Source organism: Lepidochelys kempii, chromosome 6 (genome assembly GCF_965140285.1).
Source record: "Lepidochelys kempii isolate rLepKem1 chromosome 6, rLepKem1.hap1, whole genome shotgun sequence".
Classification (NCBI taxonomy): domain Eukaryota; kingdom Metazoa; phylum Chordata; order Testudines; family Cheloniidae; genus Lepidochelys; species Lepidochelys kempii.
The window spans coordinates 100711176-100735415 of NC_136385.1; the positions used below are offsets into that span (position 1 = coordinate 100711176).

A 24240-nucleotide genomic window follows, 5' to 3' on the forward strand; every position below is an offset into this window, starting at 1 on the left:
TAAGGGGAGCTAGGAGAGCTGTGGTTTTGGGCCCCATACATTGCCCATGGATCCCAGTATGACCAGTTAGGTGGGAATGGTATGTGAGGTGGTGTCCGTAGGTGATCACATCCTCATATATCCGCAGGTGGTTGGTGATGAGATGGTCCTGGCTTGGGTGAGGAATGGCAAGCAATATATATTACTGCATCATCTTCTTCCTCATCACTGGAGATAGGGGAGGCTGATCTGCAGGGAGTAGTCTAGCTTGGTACTGTTCTGGATGAGGTACCTTCGGTGGCGAATAAAGATTCGGGCATTGAGGTCACTATCAGGTCCGCATGCCTCATGAATTACTGCGGAACTGTGAGGCTCAGTGTCGGAGATGACATGGTGGACTGCCTGGGAGCATGAGTTGAAGCTGCCGGTGCCAAGGATTTAGAGTTGTATGGCATAGGTACAGCAAGTGGCGCCATTGTACCACTTGGTGCCAAGATCTTCTTCGGCTCTGTGGGTGCCGAGCTGGAATGTTTCAGTTTAGCGCGTGAACCTCCTTTAGAGCTTGCCTGCATAGGGTCTTTAGCTCTTCAGGAACTCTCGGTGCCGGACATTCCTGGTGCCTCGCGGTCCGGCACTCTCAGTGCCATCAATACCGGAGCAGATTTTTCAGTTAGAGATTGCTTTCTTTTAGGTGATTCTCCGTGCAGGGATGTCTGCGATAGCTTTTTGATAGCCTTTCTAGGAATAGGCTCTTTGGCAGCTGTTGCTGAAGTAGAACCCCTGTCAGAGGCTGCCGCTGGCGACCGTTGGCCAGGGGGTGACCTGGACTTGGGGTCGGAGACTGGCCTGAGGGATTTCTCCTTCATGAGAAGCTTCAGTTGGAGATCTCTGGCTTTTCTTGTCCTGCCTGTCAGCTTTCTGCAGTGTGGGCACTTTTGAGTAATGTATGTCTTGCCAACAAAGCAGACACACTGAGCCTGGCTGTCAGAGACCAGTATGGATAGTCTGCAAGTCAGGCTGCATTTAAAGCCAGGTGAGCCGGGCATGCCCAAGGGAGTCAGTCTCTTAGAGAAAAATTGGGGTAAACCTGCCGGAGAGACAGGGGTAGAAAGGGAAGATAAAGGGAGACTTTTCTGTGTGAAAATTAAAGAAATTAGAGTAAGGCAAGGGGATAAGTGAGCTAATTACAACAATCACTATGAACTATCTACTATAAATCTTATCTGAGGTAAGAGAAGGTGCTGCTGATTGCTTCCACTCAAGCCAAAGATGGCAGAGAAGGAACAGGAGGATGGTTGGCTGTGCACTGCTATGTAACCGCTCGGAGCGGCACAAGACAGCTACAGCGCATGTGCAACCCAACCGGGCACTGCTACCAAAAATCTCCAATTACAAGTGCAGGGCGTCAAGACACCTAAAGTGGAGCACTCATAGGGACACTCCTTGAAGAAGAACATAGCTTGTGACACACCCTGGTGGGTCCAATAATTCTTGGAACTGAAGTCATCTTTGGCACAAGGGTCACATGCCTTGTAAACAAATATATATATATAGAACCACTGAAGATTGGGGAACTTTCCAAAAATTCTGACAGCATCTGCTGATTTGGGAGAATTTATTATCATAAATATTACTGAATCAAACGTGAATGAACTGTGTCAAATGACTGTAGGGGAAGACTCTTTCCTGATTCATCAAGGGGCCTCAGGAGCAAGTGAGGACAGTAACTATTATGAGCCATTGACAAAGAAGGCATATTCATGCCTGAACAATCTAGCTTGACAGAAAGTCTATGTTCCTCTCCCCACAAGTGGCCATTAAGAGGTAAGGAACCAGCAACTGCTAAAGCTTGCCAGAGACAAGCATATGAAGCCTCCTAGTCAGCTTGCCAGGAGACCTACTAGCAAGAACCAACTGAACCAAGACCATTATGGATCATTTCTGCAACTGCAGCAATACCTTCTAAAGACAGTGTCTGATCTGAAGAGCTTGAACTACTACCTTAAAGAGAAAACTTAATTATTTGAGGATGGCAAGGTTGCCCTGGTTCCACAGCTACCAGTTGCGCAGCCAAGTTTCCACAGCCTCAGAGCAGAGGGTTGGGGAGGGAGGAGTAAGGACCTGCAACAAAAGGGCATCCCTGGAGAAAGCAGTTGTCATCTGAGAGCACCAACATAGGAAAGGGCTGAAGGAGCCACTGCTGGAGACGTACCATGAGAAGGTTTTGAAAAAGAAAAGTAGATACCAACATCTGCAGAAGGGCTGAAAGCGTACATCTGGTGAGTGCAGCTGCTACATGGAAGGTAGCTGAGGCCCAGAAAAACAGCGTCAGCACCAGCTGCACGCAGGAGCCTCAAGGTCCAGTAGCTGCCGAAAGGAGAAGCACCAGACCCAACTGCATGGAACAGGAACATTAAAGACAGACATGTAGTGTGTGTGGTGTTTGAAAGGCAAGTAGTGTGCATGCATGTGCCACAGAAATGATGAGGAAGTGTGTGCAGCTGTAACTGGTAAGGATGGAGGGGGAAGAGTCACTTGCAGCCAATGATTCAGCTTGGAAAGGGACTTGTATGCAGTCTGTGACTATGTAATTTTTTTTGGCATGACAAGTTACAGAAATGACAAACGGAGGTGTGTGTAGTGAGTTTTAAAGAAATTGTTTCAAAAGATACTAGGCAGTTACTCACACATCAAAGAAATGTTAAAGAACATTTCTTTTCTTCCAGTAAGAACAAATCTCTTATTTCTTATCTCGAGTTCGTCACTTAACTTACATAGCAATGGTTGTTGATTTTACTTTACCTACAGCTTTTCTCCCTAAACAAAGTTTTAAGTCTGTGCTAAAAGCCATTGATTGGGTGAATCAACAAGCAAGGGAAACTGCTCATTTATGTCTCAGTACTATTCTCACTTTGTATCCATTCTGTCCATTGCCATTTGAAACTAATTTTCGTATAGATTTCAGAATGAAGTTAAATGTTTACCTTACTGCTGAAAGCTTCTCTCCTTTTTTCCAGTCCCAGAGCACAATAGTATGATTGTCATCTATGCCAACAGAAGCCAACCGTTTGCCATCCGCTAGAAAAGGAAATGTATGGTAAGAGAGTGGGTAGAGAGCATTACTCTGCAATAACAAGAAATCAAATTATTATACTAGATATACTATAAACCATACAAAACACTACTTGTAATATTATGAGATGAAAGAATGTACAAACAGATAAACCACAGCTGATGTGTTGTAGTTAGCCAGATTTTTTATACGAATGGTCTAGTGGACAGAGTATAGGATTTGAATCCAAGAATTTCCAAGTTCTAATCCTCCCTTTGCCATTAACTTAGTGCAAGATCTTAGACTAGTCATTTAATTTCATTATACATTTTAATCTTGGACTTTTAGGATTTTGGCACAGGAATTATTGATGTTGCTAGCTTTTTCAACAGTTGGGAAATGCCAGGTCACCTAAAGCAGAGTCATTGCCTTCCTGTTCCTCTACACTAGAAGCATACTTCACCTTAGTATCCTCCACATCAGCACTCATCCTCAAGAATATCCTTTTGTAACAGGGTAGTTGACTCCCTGTGATGGGCTTGTAAAAAGAGAACAAGTCCATCTCAGGCACCTATAAGTAATTCACTGCAAACCTCCATGGTGTGCTGACTGGGGTGGGTGGGTAAGGACACTGCTTTACCAAGTGTTGACGCCAGTTCCACAAAATCCCTCAACACAGGGAGGCACCAAGAATCTCTGTGTTGAGTTTAGTACTCCTTACCCTGATGAAGCAGAAACTCTGGGGTAACTGCAGATTGGTTTACAGAAGTGTATTAGGAGTACTTCTAGGAAATTTATGAGATATTCCCAAGCTTGATGACTCTGGTTAACATCTTGAGGCAGATCTGACTCTCAGGTATGTCATGATTAACTCCAAGTCAGAAGATGCAGCATATGTGCTCATTTGCAACTGATCTCTTCCTGGCATGTGCACATCTTCTGAAGCTGCAAAGCTGCCTTCCTGGAAACTTGCGGGGGTGGGGGAGGATTTAGAGGGAGAAGATAACTTCTTGAAAAGTAAGAGCCAAGAAGGACTGGAAATTCTCTAATGTCAGAGGCCCAAGATCCAACACTATGCACAATCTCAGCACATGCTTTAGCTGTGTCTGAGATCAGATTCATTCCCGTGAAACGAAATACCATCCCAGAATGCAGTGAGGCCGACCACAAGAGAACAAGGAATCAACAGCTTGTATCAGAGTTCAACTTCCTGGGCAGAGAAAACTCAAAAGGTTTAACTGGCAAAGGCTGTCTACTATGGTGGAGCGGGAATGAAAAAAAGAGATAGCCAGATTCTTTCCAGAGAACAGACACGATCCAAGTTTCTCAACTCACTACATTCACTTTGTGCCAAGGATGGATCCTGGCTCCAGGACTACAGTAACCTTTGAATCTGAAGTATTTGACACAAAACATCATAATTGCTGAAATCATTTGAATCTAGGAAGACTTTCGGCACCAGCCAACCACCCCACCAGATCCACGACTCTTGTCATTCTAAGAGTAGAAATAGGAAGAAAAGCACCTTGGTCTCTTTCTTTCCTTCTTTGCTTTCCTCTCTTTTGAACAGACCCAAGATCCTGAACTCAGTGGGTTAGTCAATCTTTACAGTTTCTTACAATATTCAGATATGAACAAACTTTGGATCCATCCTTTAATTTCCACTTACGAAGCTGAGTACCTACAAGGTAAAGACTCACTGTCCTTCGAAGTCAGACTTAGATGCCTTTAATGCCGCTTCAAAGATAAGAAAAGTGAAAATTCATCTTTCCATATTGAAGGCATAACATTTTGATACATCAGGCATCAGCTAGGCAGGCACCCCTCATCCAGACATGTTAGGCAGCACACAGGTTGGTCAGAGACCAACATTTTTTCCCATAACAACAAAAATGATCTGATTTCTTGTCAAACATACTGATCTGTTGGTCCACAAATACCACATGCCTGAACAAAAGGCTAACTGAGACATACAGCAGACAAATAAAAAAAGGTGACAGGCCATAGAATAGAACTAGAGATTCTCCTAAATATCGTTAGGCTCACACAACTGTGATAATATTAATTAAAACTAACTACTAATAAAACAAACTTTAACTGATAAAACAAGGTAATTAGATACTATGATGATGAGGGGCTGTATAAGTACAGTACATAGAAACAATAAAACATAATAAAGAATAGTGAAAGTTACGATAGATGGAAAGAACAGGAAGTGAGTTTTTGTTTTACTGCCTCAGTGACCAAAGTATCTCAGAGATGTCTGTGGCTATGACTCCTTACAAAGTTGTGATCCAAATATTCATATTCCCAAGAGACTAATGACATGCCTCCAAAAGACAATGCAATATGCACAACCACAAAATCAAAGTTGGCGAGATGGAGGGGAAGAATGGTAGCAAAATTGATGCCAGTTTTCCAGACTGGATTATACTACACAAAGAAAAATAAAACAGTTGTATATTATAAAATCTCCTTAGTTCTTTAATATGCCTCATACTTGACTAAATGATTCATTCTTAGAATGTAAAAAATACTACATACATTGCAGTTTCACAAAGGCATCAGACAGCAGTAGCAGTAAATACCAAAAATATACAATCTAATATTTTATAGGTCTACAGGAAGGGTTTTTTGAGTTCTGCATGTGAAGCATATTAGACCTACCTTGCACTGCACAGGCCTACAAGTATAGTATAGGTAGGGTTGCTTGTTTATAAAAAAAAATGTAAATTGAATGTAGCCAGCCATTCAGGATAGTATTTCAATAGATTATATTGATACAGAAAGAATGCAAACCAAAACCTGTACTAATCCACAAATGATACAATGTATTACATTAATCATCTAATAACTAGTTAGACATTTCCAAAGTAGCATGTCATTAATCATATTTTTGAACAAACTCCCGTGCTATTAAAAGATTATCAGAAAGGTCTAATATTTTCTTATATACATTTAAAACAACCAGATGACTTGTTTTGTAGGCCTGTGGAGGCATGTTTTTGACCTGCATAGAAAGGAAAATGGCTAATTTTGTTCAATTACCACAAGATGTGCCCATATTATTTCCCACTCCAATAGCTCCTTGAATTACAGCTGATGCTTCTATTGCTTCCTCAGCTTAAAGATTTATAAAGTGCATTAAAAAGTGAAATTTGCTACTTCCCGGTAAAAAATGGTTACCTACCTTTTGCAACTGTTGTTCTTCGAGATGTGTTGCTCATGTCTATTCCATTCTAGGTGTGTGCATGTCCACGTGCACAGCTGTCGGAATTTTTTGCCTTAATGGTATCCGTAGGGCTGGCTCTGGCGCCCTTTGGAGTGCGCACTCATGTGCTGGTATGTGAGGCACCACTGGGCCTATGCCCTCTCAGTTCCTTCTTGCTGGTAACTCCAACAGAGGGGTAGGAGGGCAGGTAACGGAATGGACATGAGCAACATATCTCGAAGAACAGTTACTACAGGCAGGTAACCTTTTTTTCTTCTTCGAGTGCTTGCTCATGTCAATTCCATTCTAGGTGACTCTCAAGCAGTATCCCTGGAAGTGGACTCGGAATTCACAGTTGTGCGGCTTGTAACACTGCTCTACCAAAGCTGGCATTGTCATAGGCCTGCTGGGTGGTTGAATAATGCAACACAAACATATGAATGGATGACCAAGTAGCGACCCTGCAGATATCTCAAATTGGCACCTGGGCCAAGAGGCTGCTGAAGAGGCTTGCACTGTAGCAGAATGAGCAGTTACCATCGCCGAAGAGGGTACCTTTGCCTGCTCATAGCAAAACTTGATGCAGGCAGTGATCCATGATGAAATCCTCTGTGTAGAAATCGGGAGGCCCTTCATTCTGTTTGCCACTGCAACAAAGAGCTGCGTTGACTTCTGGAATGGTTTAATCCTTTCAATATAAAAAGCCAGCGCTCTCCTAACATCAAGAGAGTGTAGTCTGCACTCCTTGTCTGACTTATGAGGTTTCGGGAAGAAAACCGGTAAATATATGTCCTGGTTCGTATGAAACTGTGAAACTAACTTGGGCAAGAAGGCTCGGTGCAGTTGCAGTTGAACCTTATCCTTACAGAACACCATATAGAGCGGTTCCGAGGTGAGAACTCTAATTTCGGAGACCCTGCAGGCTGATGTTATAACTACCAGAAAGGAGACCTTCCAAGAAAGCAGCAGAAGGGAACAAGAAGCTAATGGCTTGAAGGGTGGACCTGTGAGCCTAGACAGCATGAGGTTCAGGTCCCAAGGAGGGACAGGGACACGGACTTGAGGGTAGAACTGCTCCAGGCTTTTCAAAAACTGAACCTGCATGTCATGTGCAAAGACCGAACTGCCTTGTGCTGGAGGGTGGAAGGCTGAAATAGCTGCCAAGTGGACCTTGATAATTGAGAAAGACAAGCCCTGGAGCTTGTGATGAAGAAGATAGTATAGGATCAACTGGAGAGAGGCCTGGTCAGGCCAAAAACCCTGGTCCAAAGCCCAACATGTGAACTGTTTCCAGGGCTTTCTGCTACCTATGAGGACCTGTTGAACGCAGGCCAAGCATGCTTGTTCTTCCGCATTCAGCCATGCAGCAACCAGGCCGCCAGGTGCAGAGGTACCAGGTTCAGGTGCAGGAGGCATCCGTGGTCTTGGGACAGCAAGTCCAGCTTGAGTGGAAGCTGTAGCAGAGCTGCTATCGAGAGGATTAGCAATGTGCCCAACCAGTGCTGGCGAGGCCAGACAGGAGCTATTAGGATTATTATCACCTTGTCCTGCTTGATTTTCATGAGGACTCTGTGGATTAGAGGCACTGGCTGAATGCGCATAGCAGCGCCCCCAACCATGGGAGCAAGAAGGCATTGAACAGAGAGCTTCTGTCGTTCCCGTGAATCAAGCAGAAAATAGGGTACTTCCTGTTCTGCCTGGAAGTGAATAAGTCCACCTGAGGAGTCCCAGACCTCTGGAAGATCAAGCTGACCACTTCCGGATGGAGTGACCTCTTGTGGCGAGATGAGAAGATCCTGCTGAGGCAATCCGCTAACACGTTCCTGGTACCTGGAAGGTGCGAGGCCACAGAGATAAATGGCATGCTGCACATAGAAGTCCCACAGCCAGAGAAGGGGTGTGTAGAGATATTCAAACCCCTGAGCAGGAACATAACATTTCCTTTCGGCCAGTTTGGAGGTGAGAGGAATGGATAAAGGGGTTTGTCACAGTACCTTAGCCATCTTTAGAACACCCTCATGGACCAGCAGCCCAAGCCGTGCCAGGGTTGCCGCTGTTAGCATGTCGAAAAGGGCATCTGACTGTTCTGCCAGTTCCTTGGCTTCCAAGCCCTGGTTAAAAGCCACCCTTTTAAGCAGGGCTTGGTGCTTTTTGAAGTCATCAGTAGGGCTGGTGTGTGAGGGGCCTCTGATGACGACAGCACCAGGGCCAGAGCACTTTCCCCCACTGGGGAGGGCTCCCTTGGCATTGGCACCTGATCCTCCAACCCCGCCTGCATTGGAGTCTGCTCTGTGTTCCAAGCCCGGTACCGGTGGTTGCTTGTCCAAAGCAGCCAGGGAGAAGTTGTGCGAATATGGCACCAGAATCATTGGCATGCCCCACAGGTTCCAATAGGACCATTGGACCTGCTGCCACGCAGCCACAGCCAGTGCTGCGCTGGTCTCTGGAACCGAAAGAGATCAGTGCTTCCTTGGTGAGGGGCTAACCTCCCACCTCAGACCAGTCACCTTCCAGGGACCTGGCTACGCAGATAGCGTTGGACAGAAGGCTTTGGATTCTTTGACCATGGGATGGTGTTCCAAGAAGAAGGATTGCTAGGTAGAGACGGGCTCCACCTAAGGAAGAGAGGGAAACGCATCTTCATAAGCAGGCTGGCTAACCTAGTGAGGAGAGCTTTAAACTAGGTTCACCGGGGGAAGGAGACCAAAGCCCTGAAATAAGTGGGGCAGTGAGATACCATGAGGAAGCACGAGCAGGAGAGCGCAAGAGGGGAGGACTCCTGCCTCATACTAAGAAACCAGGACGATCAGCGAGTTATCTTAAGTGCCTGTACACAAATGCAAGAAGCCTGGGAAACAAGCAGGGAGAACTGGAAGTCCTGGCTCAGTCAAGGAATTATGGTGTGATTGGAGTAACAGAGACTTGGTGGGATAACACACATGAATGGAGTACTGTCATGGATGGATATAAACTGTTCAGGAAGGACAGGCAAGGCAGAAAAGGTGGGGGAGTTGCATTGTATGTAAGAGAGCAGTATGACTGCTCAGAGCTCCAGTATGAAACTGCAGGAAAATTTGAGAGTCTCTGGATTAAGTTTAGAAGTATGAGCAACAAGGGTGATGTCGTGGTAGGAGTCTGCTATAGACCACCAGACCAGGGGATGAGGTGGACGAGGCTTTCTTCAGGCAACTAACACAAGTTACGAGATCACAGGCCCTGGTTCTCATGGGGGACTTCAATCACCCAGATATCTGCTGGGAGAGCAATACAGCGGTGCACAGACAATCCAGGAAGTTTTTGGAAAGTGTAGGGGACAATTTCCTGGTGCAAGTGCTGGAGGAACCAACTAGGGGCAGAGCTCTTCTTGACCAGAATATGGACCCTGTACTTCAGAAAAGCAGACTGACTCCCTCAGGGAGTGATGGGCAGGATCCCCTGGGAGAATAACATGAGGGGGAAAGGAGTCCACGAGAGCTGGCTGTATTTTAAAGAATCCTTGTTGAGGTTGTAGGAACAAACCGACCCGATGTGTAGAAAGAATACTAAATATCACAGGCGACCAGCTTGGCTTAACTGTGAAATCCTTGCTGATCTTAAACACAAAATAGAAACTTACAAGAAGTGGAAGATTGGACAAATGACCAGGGAGGAGTATAAAAATATTGCTCAGGCATGCAGGAGTGAAATCAGGAAGGCCAAATCACACTTGGAGTTGCAGCAAGCAAAGGATGTTAAGAGCAACAAGAAGGGTTTCTTCAGGTATGTTAGCAAGAAGAAGGTGGTCAAGGAAAGTATGGGCCCCTTACTAATGGGGGAGGCAACCTAGTGACAGAGAATGTGGAAAAAGCTAATGTACTCAATGCTTTTTTTGCCTCTGTCTTCCTGAACAAGGTCAGCTCCCAGATTACTGCACTGGGCAGCACAGTATGGGGAGGAGGTAACCAGCCCTCTGTGGAGAAAGAAGTGGTTCAGGATTATTTAGAAAAGCTGGATGACCACAAGTCCATGGGGCCGGATGCACTGCATCCAAGAGTGCTAAAGGAGTTGGCGGATGTAATTGCAGAGCTATTGGCCATTATCTTTAAAAACTCATGGCGATCAGGGGAAGTCCCGGATGACTGGAAAAAGGCTAATGTAGTGCCCATCTTTAAAGAAGGGAAGAAGGAGGATCCTGGGAACTACAGGCCAGTCAGCCTCACCTCAGTCCCTGGAAAAATCATGGAGCACGTCCTCAAGGAATCAATTCTGAAGCACTTAGAGGAGAGAAAAGTGATCAGGAACAGTCAGCATGGATTCACCAAGGGCAAGTCATGCCTGACTAATCTATTTGCCTTCTATGACGAGATAACTGGCTCTGTGGATGAGGGGAAAGGAGTGGACATGTTATTCCTTGACTTTAGCAAAGCTTTTGATACGGTCTCTCACAGTATTCTTGCCAGCAAGTTAAAGAAGTATGGACTGGATAAATGGACTATAAGGTGGATAGAAAGCTACGTAGATCGTCAGGCTCAATGGGTAGTGATCAATGGCTCCATGTCTAGTTGGCAGCCAGTATCAAGCGGAGTGCCCCAAGGTTGGTCCTGGGGCTGGTTTTGTTCAATATCTTCATTAATGATCTGGAGGATGGCATGGACTGCACCCTCAGCAAGTTTACAGATGACACTAAACTGGGAGGAGTGGTAAATATGCTGGAGGGTAGGGATAGGATACAGAGGGACCCAGAAAAATTAGAGGATTGGGCCAAAAGAAATCTGATGAGGTTCAACAAGGACAAGTGCAGAGTCCTGCACTTAGAACGGAAGAACCCCATGCACTGCTACAGACTAGGGACCGAATGGCTAGGTAGTGATTCTACAGAAAAAGACCTAGGGGTTACAGTGGACGAGAAGCTGGACATGAATCAACAGTGTGCCCTTGTTGCCAAGAAGGCTAATAGCATTTTGGGTTGTTTAAGTAGGAGCATTGCCAGCAGATCGAGGGACATGATTGTTCCCCTCTATTCGGCGTTGGTGAGGCTTCATCTGGAGTACTGTGTCCAGTTTGGGCCCCACACTACAAGAAGGATGTGGAAAAATTGGAAAGAGTCCAGTGGAGGGCAACAAAAATGATTATGGGGCTGCAGCACATGATCTATAAGGAGAGGCTGAGGGAACTGGGATTGTTTAGTCTGCGGAAGAGAAGAATGAGGGGGGATTTGATAGCTGCTTTTAACTACCTGAAAGGGGGTTCCAAAGAGGATGGATCTAGACTGTTCTCAGTGGTAGCAGATGACAGAATAAGGAGTAATGGTTTCAAGTTGAAATGTAGGAGGTTTAGGTTGGATATTAGGAAAAACTTTTTCACTAGGAGGGTGGTGAAACACTGGAATGCGTTATCTAGGGAGGTGGTGGAATCTCCTTCCTTAGAGGTTTTTAAGGTCAGGCTTGACAAAGCCCTGGTTGGGATGATTTAGTTGGGGATTGGTCCTGCTTTGAGCAAGGGGTTGGACTAGATGACCTCCTGAAGTCCCTTCCAACCCTGATATTCTATGATTCTAAGACCAAGGTGGGGCTGAGAGGCTTGCATCTGGCGGCTCACTCTAAGAGTGGAGGACCAGTGCCTGGAAGTCAGTGACAAATGCCTCTCTGGGGAACGGTGCTGGGGAGACAGGGACCAGTGCTGTGGCAGCGAGTGGTCTCGCACCGGCGGAGACTGATGTATTGAAGACCATCTAGGGGACTGAGACCTATGCTGGGGTGTCAGCTGATGGGAGGTGGGTCGGTACCAGGAATTCAGAGACCGGTGCCTTGATGCAGGAGACCGCGGGCACAGTGCCGGGGATCTGGGCCATCTAGCCGGAGACCGAGGTTCCAGAGCTGGGAGTCGTGGTTGCAGAGTCGGGGAATGGACGCTTCTGCTCTGGGGACTGACGATACCCCACTGCCCTTAGAAGTAGTTCCATGGTTGGCTTGCCCTTGGATTGGGGAGCCTTAGTCGAATCTGTTGCAGGACACAGCGTGGGCAGTACCAGAAGGGTGATTAGGTCCCTAGCCACCTGGAAGGTCTTGGGCATCAAAGACACTAAGAGGTGCTGGGGTCCCCAACCATGCCCAGGAGTCGGAGGTGGATCCCTGGACGGGCTGGGGGTGTCCAGCTGGAGAGATGTCCCCTTGGAGCTCCAGGGTGACCGTGAGGCCTGAAATTGGTCCTTTGCCCAACTCCCTCTTCCCCTCTTTACTCTGTGCCAAGGAGCCACGCTCATTTTTCTGGCGTTTCTTGGGTACCAGCGAGGGGAAATGGTGTCGGGCAGAACTCGGAGCTAGCGGGGCACTCAGGAGTGGGAGGGTTCCGACACTAGGCGAAGTGCAGCCTTCATGAGGAGGGCCTTTAGGCAAATGTCCCGCTCTTTTTGAGTCCTGGGCCGAAAGTTCTCACAGATTCTGCACTTCTCCTTTATGTGTGAAGCACTTTAAGCAGCACTTTAAGCAGCTGCTATGGGGGTCACTAACAGGCATAGGCCTGTTGCAAGTTGAACAGGGTTTGAAGCCCAGAGACCAGGGCATGCCCCGCTTCGGGGCAAAGTCCCTGCTGGAACTCTAACTCACTAACACTTAACACTTAATCACTAACTAAGTACTAACAACTATATAGAAAGAGACAGTCAATAGGCTGTTAGAAACCACTATCCACCTGCGAGGCAAGAGGAAGGCGCTCCGACCAATCATCATGGGCGATAAGAAGGAATTGAGAAGGCGTAGGGCCAGTGGCACCTCATATACCGGTATATGAGCACAGCACTCTAGAGGGCGCCAGAGCCGGCCCTATGGATACCGCTAAGGCAAAAAATTCCGACAACTGTGCATGTGGGCAAGCACGCACTTAGAATGGAATCGCATGAACGAGCACTCGAAAAAGAATAACAAGTTCTTCACCATCTGCTTATTGGACTTGTTGCTCGTTGTGATGGTTTGGGAAATCTATGTATATCTCATGAATTTTGACTGGTTTTATGAACTCTATGTATAACTCTAATTCTCAATGTGTACAAAATTAGCCATTTGCTAACAGGGAGGCTGTCACATCTGGAAACAACTACAAGACAATCCAAAAAATCATTAATATGGAATGACTTTGCCTTGGCAATATAATGGATATGCTAAACAGATTGGCCAAGATGAAGAAAACTGGCTCTTCTTCCCAGGTTGTCTGGGGCCCTTGTTGGATCAGTGGAAATACCCCAGCAGTAAAGGAGAAATAAAGTAACAAAGTATAAGAACTGGCTTTTAAAAACTCAAACTCTGGAAGGTTTCAGGAAACAGAGACATGCATTCTGAGCTAGAGGGAATCTTTTGACTGCTAGACCTGAACAAACTAAGGAGAGCTTGTTGCAGGGGCAGAGAAATGGACCTGGAGGTTTACCAGGAGGTGAGGAGAGTCTGGGGACCCTGCAAAGACTGACTAAAACCCAAATGGGCTCTTTTAGTGGTGAGGACACTGAAGGGACAGTTATTCTGTGCAGATTTTGTTATTTTTGCATGGATCTGTAAGTCTGGATGCTTTCTCTATGAATAAAATGTGTGTATATGTTTAAGGGATTTACTTTGCAAAGCCTCTGGATTCCTTGTCATAACTGTTATATGTTCCGGAAGGGTTAAACAGTGTACAAGATTACCCATGAGGGTGGAGCTCTGAGCTTCTTCATTTTAGAGAAGAAACAAATAAAAGAGGACATGATAGAGTTAAATAAGAATGTATGATTAGCCTATGGAACTCATTGCCACAATTTATAATTGAAGACAAGAACTTAGAAGAATTCAAAAAGTTTTAGCCTCTCATATCAATTTCCACTACAGAATTATTAGTATTGTTTAATTTTTCTGCTGGCAGTGAACATCATGTACTATGTACTTTCCAAGAGTTTGCATTAAAAAACAAACACACAAACAAATAAAAACAAATAAAACAGAGATGGAGGTAACTGGGTATGATAAATAATATACTGTTTTGGTTTTTTAAAAGCTAAATAGATAATTTCAAAATGCTCACACACTATGCATAGTCGGTCAGTTCATTTCTTGTATGCATCATGATATAAGAGGGTCTTTAGGAAGAATATGAATATGCAGAGGGTACTGGCTTTGCAGAGTGGCTGAGAAAGGACATTATATACACAAAGAGGCCCTGTATTAGAATGTGCAGAAGTACCTCTGAAAGAAGCAGATAAAAGAGGTGTTCTGCACCTCTCTCTGAAACAGTGAGAGCGGCCACGATCAGAGAGTGAATACAGGACTAGATGAGCCAGTGGTCTAGTCCAGTATGTCAATTGCTGCACTTCCTCCTGTGCAAGAAAAGATAGAATCTAGCCTTCAACTCATCTTTCTAAGATACAACCTGTTAAAATAGCTGCTAACATGCAATGTTGCTAATATTTACCCAATGACTGATTAAGCCAGAGAACTGACAAACAGAAAGAGTTCTAGCCATGAAGACAATAGTCAAAACAATGCAAATTTTAAAAACTGTTCTGTACGAATTTCATCTTTAGCAGAAGCAAACAGGTGTTTTGTTGGAACCTGGAGGAGCTCAATATTTTATTAAAACTAACTGATTTTTGCTGATGGTCTCACATCAGAGTTTATAATTTTTGTTTATTGCAGTTTGAGATAGCTCAACTTTGCTCCTAAAGAATGAACTGAAATGCCAAAGAATGGATTAATTTTATTACTTGGTTACCAAAGAGGTTTTATGTTTATTTTCCCAGAGCAGATACTAAAGAATCCAAAACATGATAAGAAACATCATGATAAGAAAAATTAGTAAAGAGAAAAAATGAATAAAAACAGATTTTACATTTAAAGATTTGTGTTTAATGTATATTATTCATTAATAACAACTTCCAAAAGCAGCACTAAAAGGCTTAAACTCTTCAAAGGCTCAATTAAAAACAATAGTTTGGGACGCCAAATTCTTTTAGAAGCCTCAAGGAGTCTTTGCAGTGGATTTTCTGAAGTAAATTTTTGGGGAATTAAAATAAAAGACATGAATGCTCGCATAGAAAGTTTTGTCCTTCTGACAGTTTTTAGAGGAAGAACAACATTGAAGGTCCTTTACTGGCAGAGCCTAGCCTGTAGCAGTGGCTCTCAGGATTGGTCTTCCTCTAAAGTTCCAAGGAGGCATTGCAGACTCATTGTTTAAGGCCTTGTCTACACTACCAAGGTTTGTCAACAAAAGGCAGCTTTTGTCAACAAAACAGTGAATGTGATGCAACTTTTGTTGGCAAAAATGCTCCGTTTTGGTGACAAAATACAACCACCCCGAGAGACATAAATCTTTTTCCTCTAAATTTTTGTCGACAAAGTGCCAGTGTAGACACTACACCTGATTTTATTGCTTTAATTGGCCTCCAGGAGGTGTCCCACATTGCCCACTGTGACTGCTCTGGTCAGCAGTTTGAACTCCACTGCCCTGCAGCCAGGTAAACAACCATCTGCCCCACCCCTTAGAATATGGAGAGAGGAACCTGTACAGTCACAGCTGTGCTTGAGCCGTAGGAATTGGGATACATACGGGCACATTCCTCGAGGCTTGTGTGAAAAGAGCTACGATCAGGACATTCTGAAGTGCAGAGCAAAGATAAGGTAGCTGAGGCAGGCGTACCAAAAAGGTGAGGGAGGGAAACCGTTGCTCCAGTGCTGCACCTAAGACCTGAAATTCTATAAGGAGGTGGACACTATCCTCGGAGGCGACCCCACCTCCACTGCCAAGCCCTGTGGATACTTCGGCGGGCCGGGAGGTGGTGGAAAGAGGATCTAACCTGGAGGACGAAGTCACTGATTAGATGATGTGGAGTTCCCGGCGGGGTCGCCCGGTGGGGCAGGCAGCCAGGAACTGTTCACCACTCCAGAGGTGTCTAGCCAGTCTCAGCGGTTACTCTCCAGTGAGCAAGAAGCAGGAGAGGAGACACCTGGTAAGTGGCTGTGGTTTGTGTACTGTGGAGGAGAGTTCAGGGTATAGAAATGTTTAAGGCTGGCTGTGTTTCTGTGAGCTGGACATTTCCCTGTGTAGCTAATCAGTACAGCAGAACAGGATGTTGATGCACATTGAGATCTCATGGGAATCCTCCAGAGAGATCTCCAGGAAAGTTTCCTGGAGGTACTCGGTAATTCTCTGCTGAAGGTTCCAGGTCAGAGCAGCTTTGTTCCTTCCCCCATTGTAGGAAACTTTCCTGCGCCATTCGGCAATTATTTGTGCGGGGACCAAAGCAGCACACTAGCGAGCAGCATGGGGAGCAGGGTGGAAGCCAAAAGAATGTAGTAGATGTACCTTCATTTCCCTTCTTACCCTTAGCAGTGAGATGTCTTCTAGATTGACCCTTGCTTGTGGAAAAGTGTGGGAGAATTTTAGAATTTTTTCCCTAGTTAGCTGCATCACAACCCTTGCAGAGTGAGTGCTCTTTTCCCCATACAGAGCCCCCTTCCCCTCATCAACACTCACCATGCTTTGGGTGTTCGCAGAGATGTGTGCTTGCCAAGGGTCAGTGAGAAAGTGATTGTTATGTTGCAAAGGGTGTATTTTACTGAAATGTTTCAATGCCGTGAGTGAATTTAACAATGATGCTTCTGTGCATTGTTCCTTGTGCTTCGGCAGATGTGGCCTTCAGAAACACCCCACACACACTGGCCAAGCGTCTCTGCCACATAAGAAAGCGCCCAAGAAAGAGCAAAGAAGACATGTTCTAGCAGGTACTGCACTCCTCCAATGCAGAGAAAAGGGAATGCAAGGACTACTGGGAAGCCGAAAGGCAGGAGAGAAAAGGAAATCAGGAGTTTGTTAAGGACACTACTGAGCAGGTGATTCAAGTAATGGAGGAGCAAACGCAAACGCTGAAGTCCTTAATAATGCTGCAGACTGAGCGGATCCATGCCTGCCCTCCCCTGCAGCACATTCAGAATTCTTTTCCATGTCCCCTACCCCAAAACTCCGCCTGCACAGTCCTTTCCACTTTCTTGGACTTCTAGGTTTCCTCTTCACTCCACCCCTTCAGACAACTTTCGTAATGATAGCTGGACCTCCACACAGCTCTGAAAGTCTGCCCTTTCCTGGTACCTCCTTTCCCACCAAGTATCTTTGTGTGTTTGTGTGTTTCTGTGTGCTGTTTCTTGTGCAATAACAACAAAGTTTTTGAATGGTAACTCATCTTTGTTTGTTTTCTACAAACTGAGAAAGCAGGCACTGCCAACACATATCCAGGCAGTTTATTCATGTGCTTGCTGGAATGTAAAGCCCCAAATGCCACTGTTACTTCCTAGGAAAACTACATGTAATGTGAACGAGGAGTACTTGTGGCATCTTAGAGACTAACAAATTTATTTGGGCATAAGCTTTTGTGGGCTAAAACCCACTTCATCAGATGCATGGAATGGAAAATACAGTAGGAAGATATATATATATATATACACACACACAGAGAACATGAAAAGATGGGGATTGCCATACCAACTCTAATGAGATAAATCAATTAAGGTGGGCTATTATCAGCAGGAGAAAAAAAACTTTTGTAGTGATAATCAGGATGGCCCATTTCAAAACAGTTGACAAGAAGGTGTAAGTAACAGTAGGGGGAAAAATTAGCATCAGGAAATAGTTTTTAGTTTGTGTAATGACCCATCCACTTCCAGTCTTTGTTCAAGCCTAATTTGATGGTGTCCAGTTTGCAAATTAATTCCAGTTCTGCAGTTTCTCATTAGAATCTGTTTTTGAAATTTTTTTGTTCACAGTTAGGGAAACCCATTTCTGCAAAGCCATCCACTATTTCACACAAGTTTCCCAGAGTCACAGTTCTTCATAGCAGGATGCAATTAATTGCCCTGCACACTTGCATTAACGCAGCCCCAATAGTCGACTTCCCAACTCCAAACTGATTTGCAACTGACCGGCTGCAGTCTAGAGTTGCCAGCTTCCACATATTGATTGCCACAAACTTCTCTACCAATAGGGCAGCTCTCATTCTGGTGTCCTTTTGCCGCAGTGCTGGGGCGAGCTCTTCACAGAGTTCCAGGAAGGTGGCTTTCCGAATCCGAAAGCTCTGTAGCCATTGCTTGTCATCCCAGACCTGCACGATAATATGATCCCACCATTTAGTGCTTGTTTCATCAGCCCAAAAACGACAGTCCACTCTCTGTAGCTGTTCTGTGAATGCCAAAAGCAATCTAAAGTTGCTCCTATCCACATCCCACAGCATGTCAGGCGACTGGGAATCTTCTTCACTTAGGAACTTCGTGATTAACTGCATTGCCATCCGTGATGTCTTCATGACAGTTAACAGAGCATAGGATAGCACTGCAGAATTCATCCTTTCTCACAAAGATGCTGGGGTGCACAGCAAAGAAGGCTGTTGAAAAATGCCACAAAAGAAAGTCGGAAGCCCATGGAGTCCTGGGACTGAAAGCAATGCATTATAGGACATTGAGCCTGGTCCCAAGATGCGCCGCGATCCGCTCTGCCATCCCACAACACCTAGCGACAGAAGGTGCCAAACTGAACTGTGGGATAGGTACCCACAGTGCATTGTTCACACTGTCGATGATAGTGCCCAAATTGTGGGCACGCTCTGCCGACAAAGAGAGCAAGTATGAACATGACATTCCAATTTTTATTAAGCCGATTTTTGAGTACTGACATCACTTTTATCAACAAAACTTAGTAGTGCAAACAAGGCCTAGGATTTGTGGCACTGCTTGTGACAAGGAAAGGACTAGTTATTATTAAAGTGATTCATTCCAGCTCTTTTGATTTGGAGAACATGCTCTTTGATCTCATTCCAGATGTGTGAAATTGAACAGTAGCTTCCTACAGAGAATATTTATTATTAGAGAATGTGTGTCATTTCAGGGTGATCACTAGAAAGCATTTTTAACTGCAAAACTTGAACGTGGTCCATATCTAAGCACGAAGAGGAGATCACACTTACAAATTGACTTGCAGTATACCTTCAAACAAAAAAGCAAGATGAAATATGTATATATATATATATATATATTTTTAATATATTTTACCTGAAAAATCAACAGCACAAACGCCATACTGGTGATAGCCCTTTAATACTGACAGTGGTTTGATTGTCTCTGTATCCCAAATGTGTATTGAGGAATCTCGACCAACCTAAAATATAAAGGATTTTAGGCATTCTTTTGTATCATATTTTGTATTTTTGCTCAAAATAATAATTTTACCTTAAAATTTTAATTACATCAGTAAATAAACTGAAAAAATTAAAGTGATGATGTACTTCTCCCTCCCACCTTGTCTATAAAAATACCAAATATTATTGTAGTCCTAAAGTATCAACATGAAAATTCTCCCTCCTGCCTCGCACCTGTCACTCCCATGGCTGGCCCTAAGGAAGAACTTGAAAAAATTACCTACAATTAACTAACCTTATAATGGAATTCTACACTGAAAAGAGTATATTGTGGGAGGGTTGCATGTTTATTGTCTCAGTTATTTCTATGTCAGTTGTTTTCAGTTTACAAATAAAACTACTAGCTTGTAAACTACTCTACGCTCGAGAGCCAACATAACTTCTTTCCTTTTCATGCATCATTACCAGTAATAAAGGTTTTGCAGGTCAAATTATGTGATACCTATGCAATTCTATTACTTTCAGTAAGTTTGCAGCAATGCAGATGACTCAAATTTAGGATAATAGTCTCTTGGTGTCAAGAATATTTTCCTTTAGCTATGTTGAGCATGCAGGCATTACTAGTCTTTAGTTATCTGATCACTTACTATTTGTTCTACAGTATCTGTGCCTCATTCAATACACAAAATGGCAGTGAACGAGGCAGACAGCTGCAGAAAGACAAAGGGCATTCCAATCTGGTTTAAGGCACCAGACTGGTCCCTAGGGTTCTACTTGGTTCTGCCACATATTTACTACATGATGTCAGGCAAGCTTATCCTAATGCGCATACCGGGGGGGGGGGGGGCTGAATCAACATTTTATGGGCAACCTTAATTATAACATTTCTTAATTTAGTGCCTGACTTTACAATCTTAACGTTGTTTTAATACATATTTTAGAATCTACTATATCTTAGGTACATTTTTATTCAAATATTTTCACCTTTAAAAACGTGTACTATATAAAACAAAGCGGTTTACTGTATAATCAAAAATCTCTGACTAGGCCAAATTGTTTGCATTAATCTCAAACATATTTGTAAATTCTGGACAAAAAGTATTACCAATGTAAGGGTAAATTCTTTACTGAGAATTTGGTGAGCTGTCTAGTTAATAATCATTTGTCTTTATCTATACCAACAGTTTCTTAGACTCTGAGTTCACTAATTAAAACTCAAAATATTCTCTCAAGATCAAGCCATAAATTCTTGACGTGAGAACAAAGCATTTGAAAAAAGATGTTTATCAGAAAAGGATGCCTGTGAAAAGTACTAAAGGTATGTACTGTCTGTAGATTGATAAAATAGCATCTTATTGTAAACAATAACAGCACTGAGATTTTGAGCATACATAAAGAATTCAGACAGATGATAATATAAAACAGTCTAAACTGGAAATCCAGAGTATGAGAAAATTTGCTTTTGGCAGCTACCTTTAACATTGTAAAAATGTTATTTGTATTCAGTTTTTTTCTATATGTTATCTTACAGTGGCAACACAATATAATGTTGATTTTTAAAAAATAAAATAAAAATGTAAATGTATTCATGCTCATTTGAGAGTTAATCAGTTATAAACTCACTCAGTTGCCAAAATTGATGAAATATATCTAACTGGAAAGAAGTAGGGCTGTGGATTAATCGCAGTTAACTCGTGATTAATTAAAAAAAGTAACTGCGATTAAAAAAATTAATCGCGATTAATCGCACTGTTAAACAACAGAATACCAATTGAAATGAATTACATATTTTTGGATGTTTTTCAACATTTTCAAATATATTGATTTCTATTACAACACAGAATAGAAAAAGTGTACAGTGCTCACTTTATGTTATTTTTATTACAAATATTTGAACTGTAAAAATGATAAACAAAAGAAAGAGTATTTTTCAATTCACTTCATACAAGTAAACTGTAGTACAATCTCTTTATCGTGACAGTGTAACTTACAAATGTAGATTTTTTGTTACAAAACTGCACTCAGAAACAAAACAATGTAAAACTTTAGAGCCTACAAGTCCATTCAATCCTACTTCTTGTTCAGCCAATTGCTAAGACAAACAAGTTTGTTTACATTTACAGGGGCCTGCTCACTACTTCATATTTACAGTGTCACCTGAAAGTGAGAACAGGTGTTTGCATGGCACTTTTGTAGCTGGCATTGCAAGGTATTTATGTGCCAGATATGCTCAACATTCATATGCCCCTTCATGCTTCGGCCACCATTCCAGAGGACATGCTTCCATGTTGATGATGCTCTTTAAAAAAATAATGCGTTAATTAAATTGGTGACTGAACTCCTTGGGGAAGAACTGTATGCCTCCGTTCTGTTTTACCCACATTCTGCTATATACTTCATGTTATAGCAGTCTCAGATGATGACCTAGTATATGTTCGTTTTAAGAACACTTTCACAGCAGATTGGTACTGTCTTTGCGTTTTGTCAAATGTGAGATTTCTAAGGATACAGCACTCAACCCAACGCTTAAGAATCTTAAGTGCCTTCCAAAATCTGAGCAGGATGAGGAGTAGAGCATGCTTTCAGAAGTCTTAAAAGAACAACACTCCCATGCAGAAACTACAGAACCCGAACCACCAAGAAAGAAAATCAACCTTCTGCTGTTGGAATCTGACTCAAATGATGAAAATGAACATGCGTTGGTCCTCTCTGCTTTGGATCGTTATCGAGCAGAACCCACCATCAGCATGGACGCATGTCTTCTCGAATGGTGGTTGAAGCATGAAGGGACATATGAATCTTTAGCGCATCTGGCATGTAAATATCTTGTATGCCAGCTACGACAGTGCCATGCGAACACCTGTTCTCACTTTCAGTTGACATTGTAAACAAGACGTGGGCAGCATTATCTTGTGCAAATTGTAACCAAACTTGTTTGTCTGAATGATTGGCTGAACAAGAAGTAGGACTGAGTGGACTTGTAGGCTCCAAAGTTTTACATTGTTTTATTTTTGAATGCAGTTATTTTTTGTACATAATTCTACATTTGCAAGTTCAACTTTCATGACAAAGCAATTGCACTACAGTACTTGTATTAGGTGAATTGAAATATACTATTTCTTTTGTTTTTTACAGTGCAAATATAGAGAGCACTGTACTCTATGTATGGTGTTGTGTAACTGAAATCAATATATTTGAAAATGTAGAAAATATCCAAAAAATTTTAAATAAATGGTATTCTATTATTGTTTACCAGTGTGATTAATCACAATTAATTTTTTTAATCACTTGACAGCCCTAGAAAAAAGCTGAGGTTCTCAATTTTTAGACCTCTCTCTGTCCCCAACACAATTTCAAAAATTTACCTGCATATTTGTAGACTGCAAAATCCTAAATATGCATGTGTAAATTCACTAAAGTACTGTAACTTCAAATTTCTAATGCATATAAACATTTATCCTACCTGGCCTGTTGCCACGTAGTCCTTTAAGGGATGAATAGCAAGGCAAAGAATGTCATCATCATGACCCAGATAAAAGCGCTGTGTGTTCTGCTGCCGATTGTATACTACGCCCACTGCTGCAACATGGTATACAATTTCACCAGTCTGAGTGTAAAATAGATTACTCCGACAATCATAACCTCTGTAACTAATTAAAAAAATAGTTTTTAGATCAAGATCACAAGCATAGATGCTAAGTAGTTAACGATATAAAAACAATCAGGACACATTCAATTCTTAAATTAAGTAACACCTTACAAATGATTTACCAAGTACTACACAGGAGTATTAAAAATGATTCATATCTCTATTTCCAAAGAATACTACTTTACAAACTTCAATTAATATGCAAAGATCATTACATCTACCCCTAACTTGAAAGAGATTGTTTTTTAACAGTAATGCTTCAAAAGAAGTTTAGAACAGGAAGTAAAGACTAATATTTTTTTCCAAATGAAACTGCAGGGGGACTTTAGGTAGATTGCATGCAGTTGTACAGGTTGGAATTTGTCCAGAATACCAGGCTTAACATTTTCTTTCTACATCACAAGTGGCTAGGATCCTGGGTGAATTTGGTCAGGAGTTTTCAGTCAAAATGATTTTTCAGTGGAAAATGCATTTTATTTCAGGTTGGTTCAACCCAGATCAAAACATTTCAGTTTGTTGAACTGAACTAAAAGATTTTGTTTTGAGTCAGTTTAGTGTTCAACTACATCTGCCTGTGCTACTCCAGTGCTTCATGCTTCATTCTGTCTTAAAGGCTAGAGTCTGGGGCTGGACTTCATCTCTCTTGACGCACCATAGTTTCTCTTTTGATCCAACTGTGTGGTGCATCCTGGGAGTCATGTGACTGTGGATGCATCATGGGAGATGCAGTCCAGTTGATAAGGGAAAATGAAAGCATGAGGCACCCAAAATACAACTCCCAGAAGGAAATGCAGCACCACAGGCAGATGCAGTTGTCCAAAAGACTCAAAATAAAGCATTTAGTTTCAATGAACTTGTCAAAACAAATAATTTTGCCATCTCAAAATCTAAATCTTTGGAACTTTTCTTTCAAAGATTTGGATATTTCAATTTTTTTGTCCTGATTTGACACAGAAACAAACATTGAAATATTAGAATTTCTTACAGGACAGAAATTCTGGTTTTATTTAGCGCTAGTCTTTGGTTTTGAGTGTAGCTCATGATTCAGTAGGTGGTACTTTGGTTTACTTCTGGGTCAAAACAATACTCTAGCGGCAAAGGGCTCCATTACCACAATGCTGGAGTATTGTTTTGAGCCAGTAGTCAACCAAAGTGCCACCTACTGATTCATGCAGTACTGAGGAGTTGCAGTACCTGAGTTACTTCTTGCGGTATCAAGGAGTTTCTTG

General features: G+C 42.9%; 1 protein-coding gene across 1 annotated transcript in view; it reads right to left on the reverse strand.

Moving 5' to 3' along the window:
• Positions 1 to 24240, reverse strand: part of EML5 (EMAP like 5) — a 301798-nt gene that overhangs the window by 129886 nt on the left and 147672 nt on the right. The window contains exons 14-16 of the mRNA XM_073349376.2: positions 22826 to 23012; positions 19277 to 19382; positions 2964 to 3057 (exon numbers count right to left, since the gene is read on the reverse strand). Of these exons, the coding sequence (XP_073205477.1) occupies positions 2964 to 3057; positions 19277 to 19382; positions 22826 to 23012 (387 nt within the window). The remainder of the gene's footprint in view (positions 1 to 2963; positions 3058 to 19276; positions 19383 to 22825; positions 23013 to 24240) is intronic.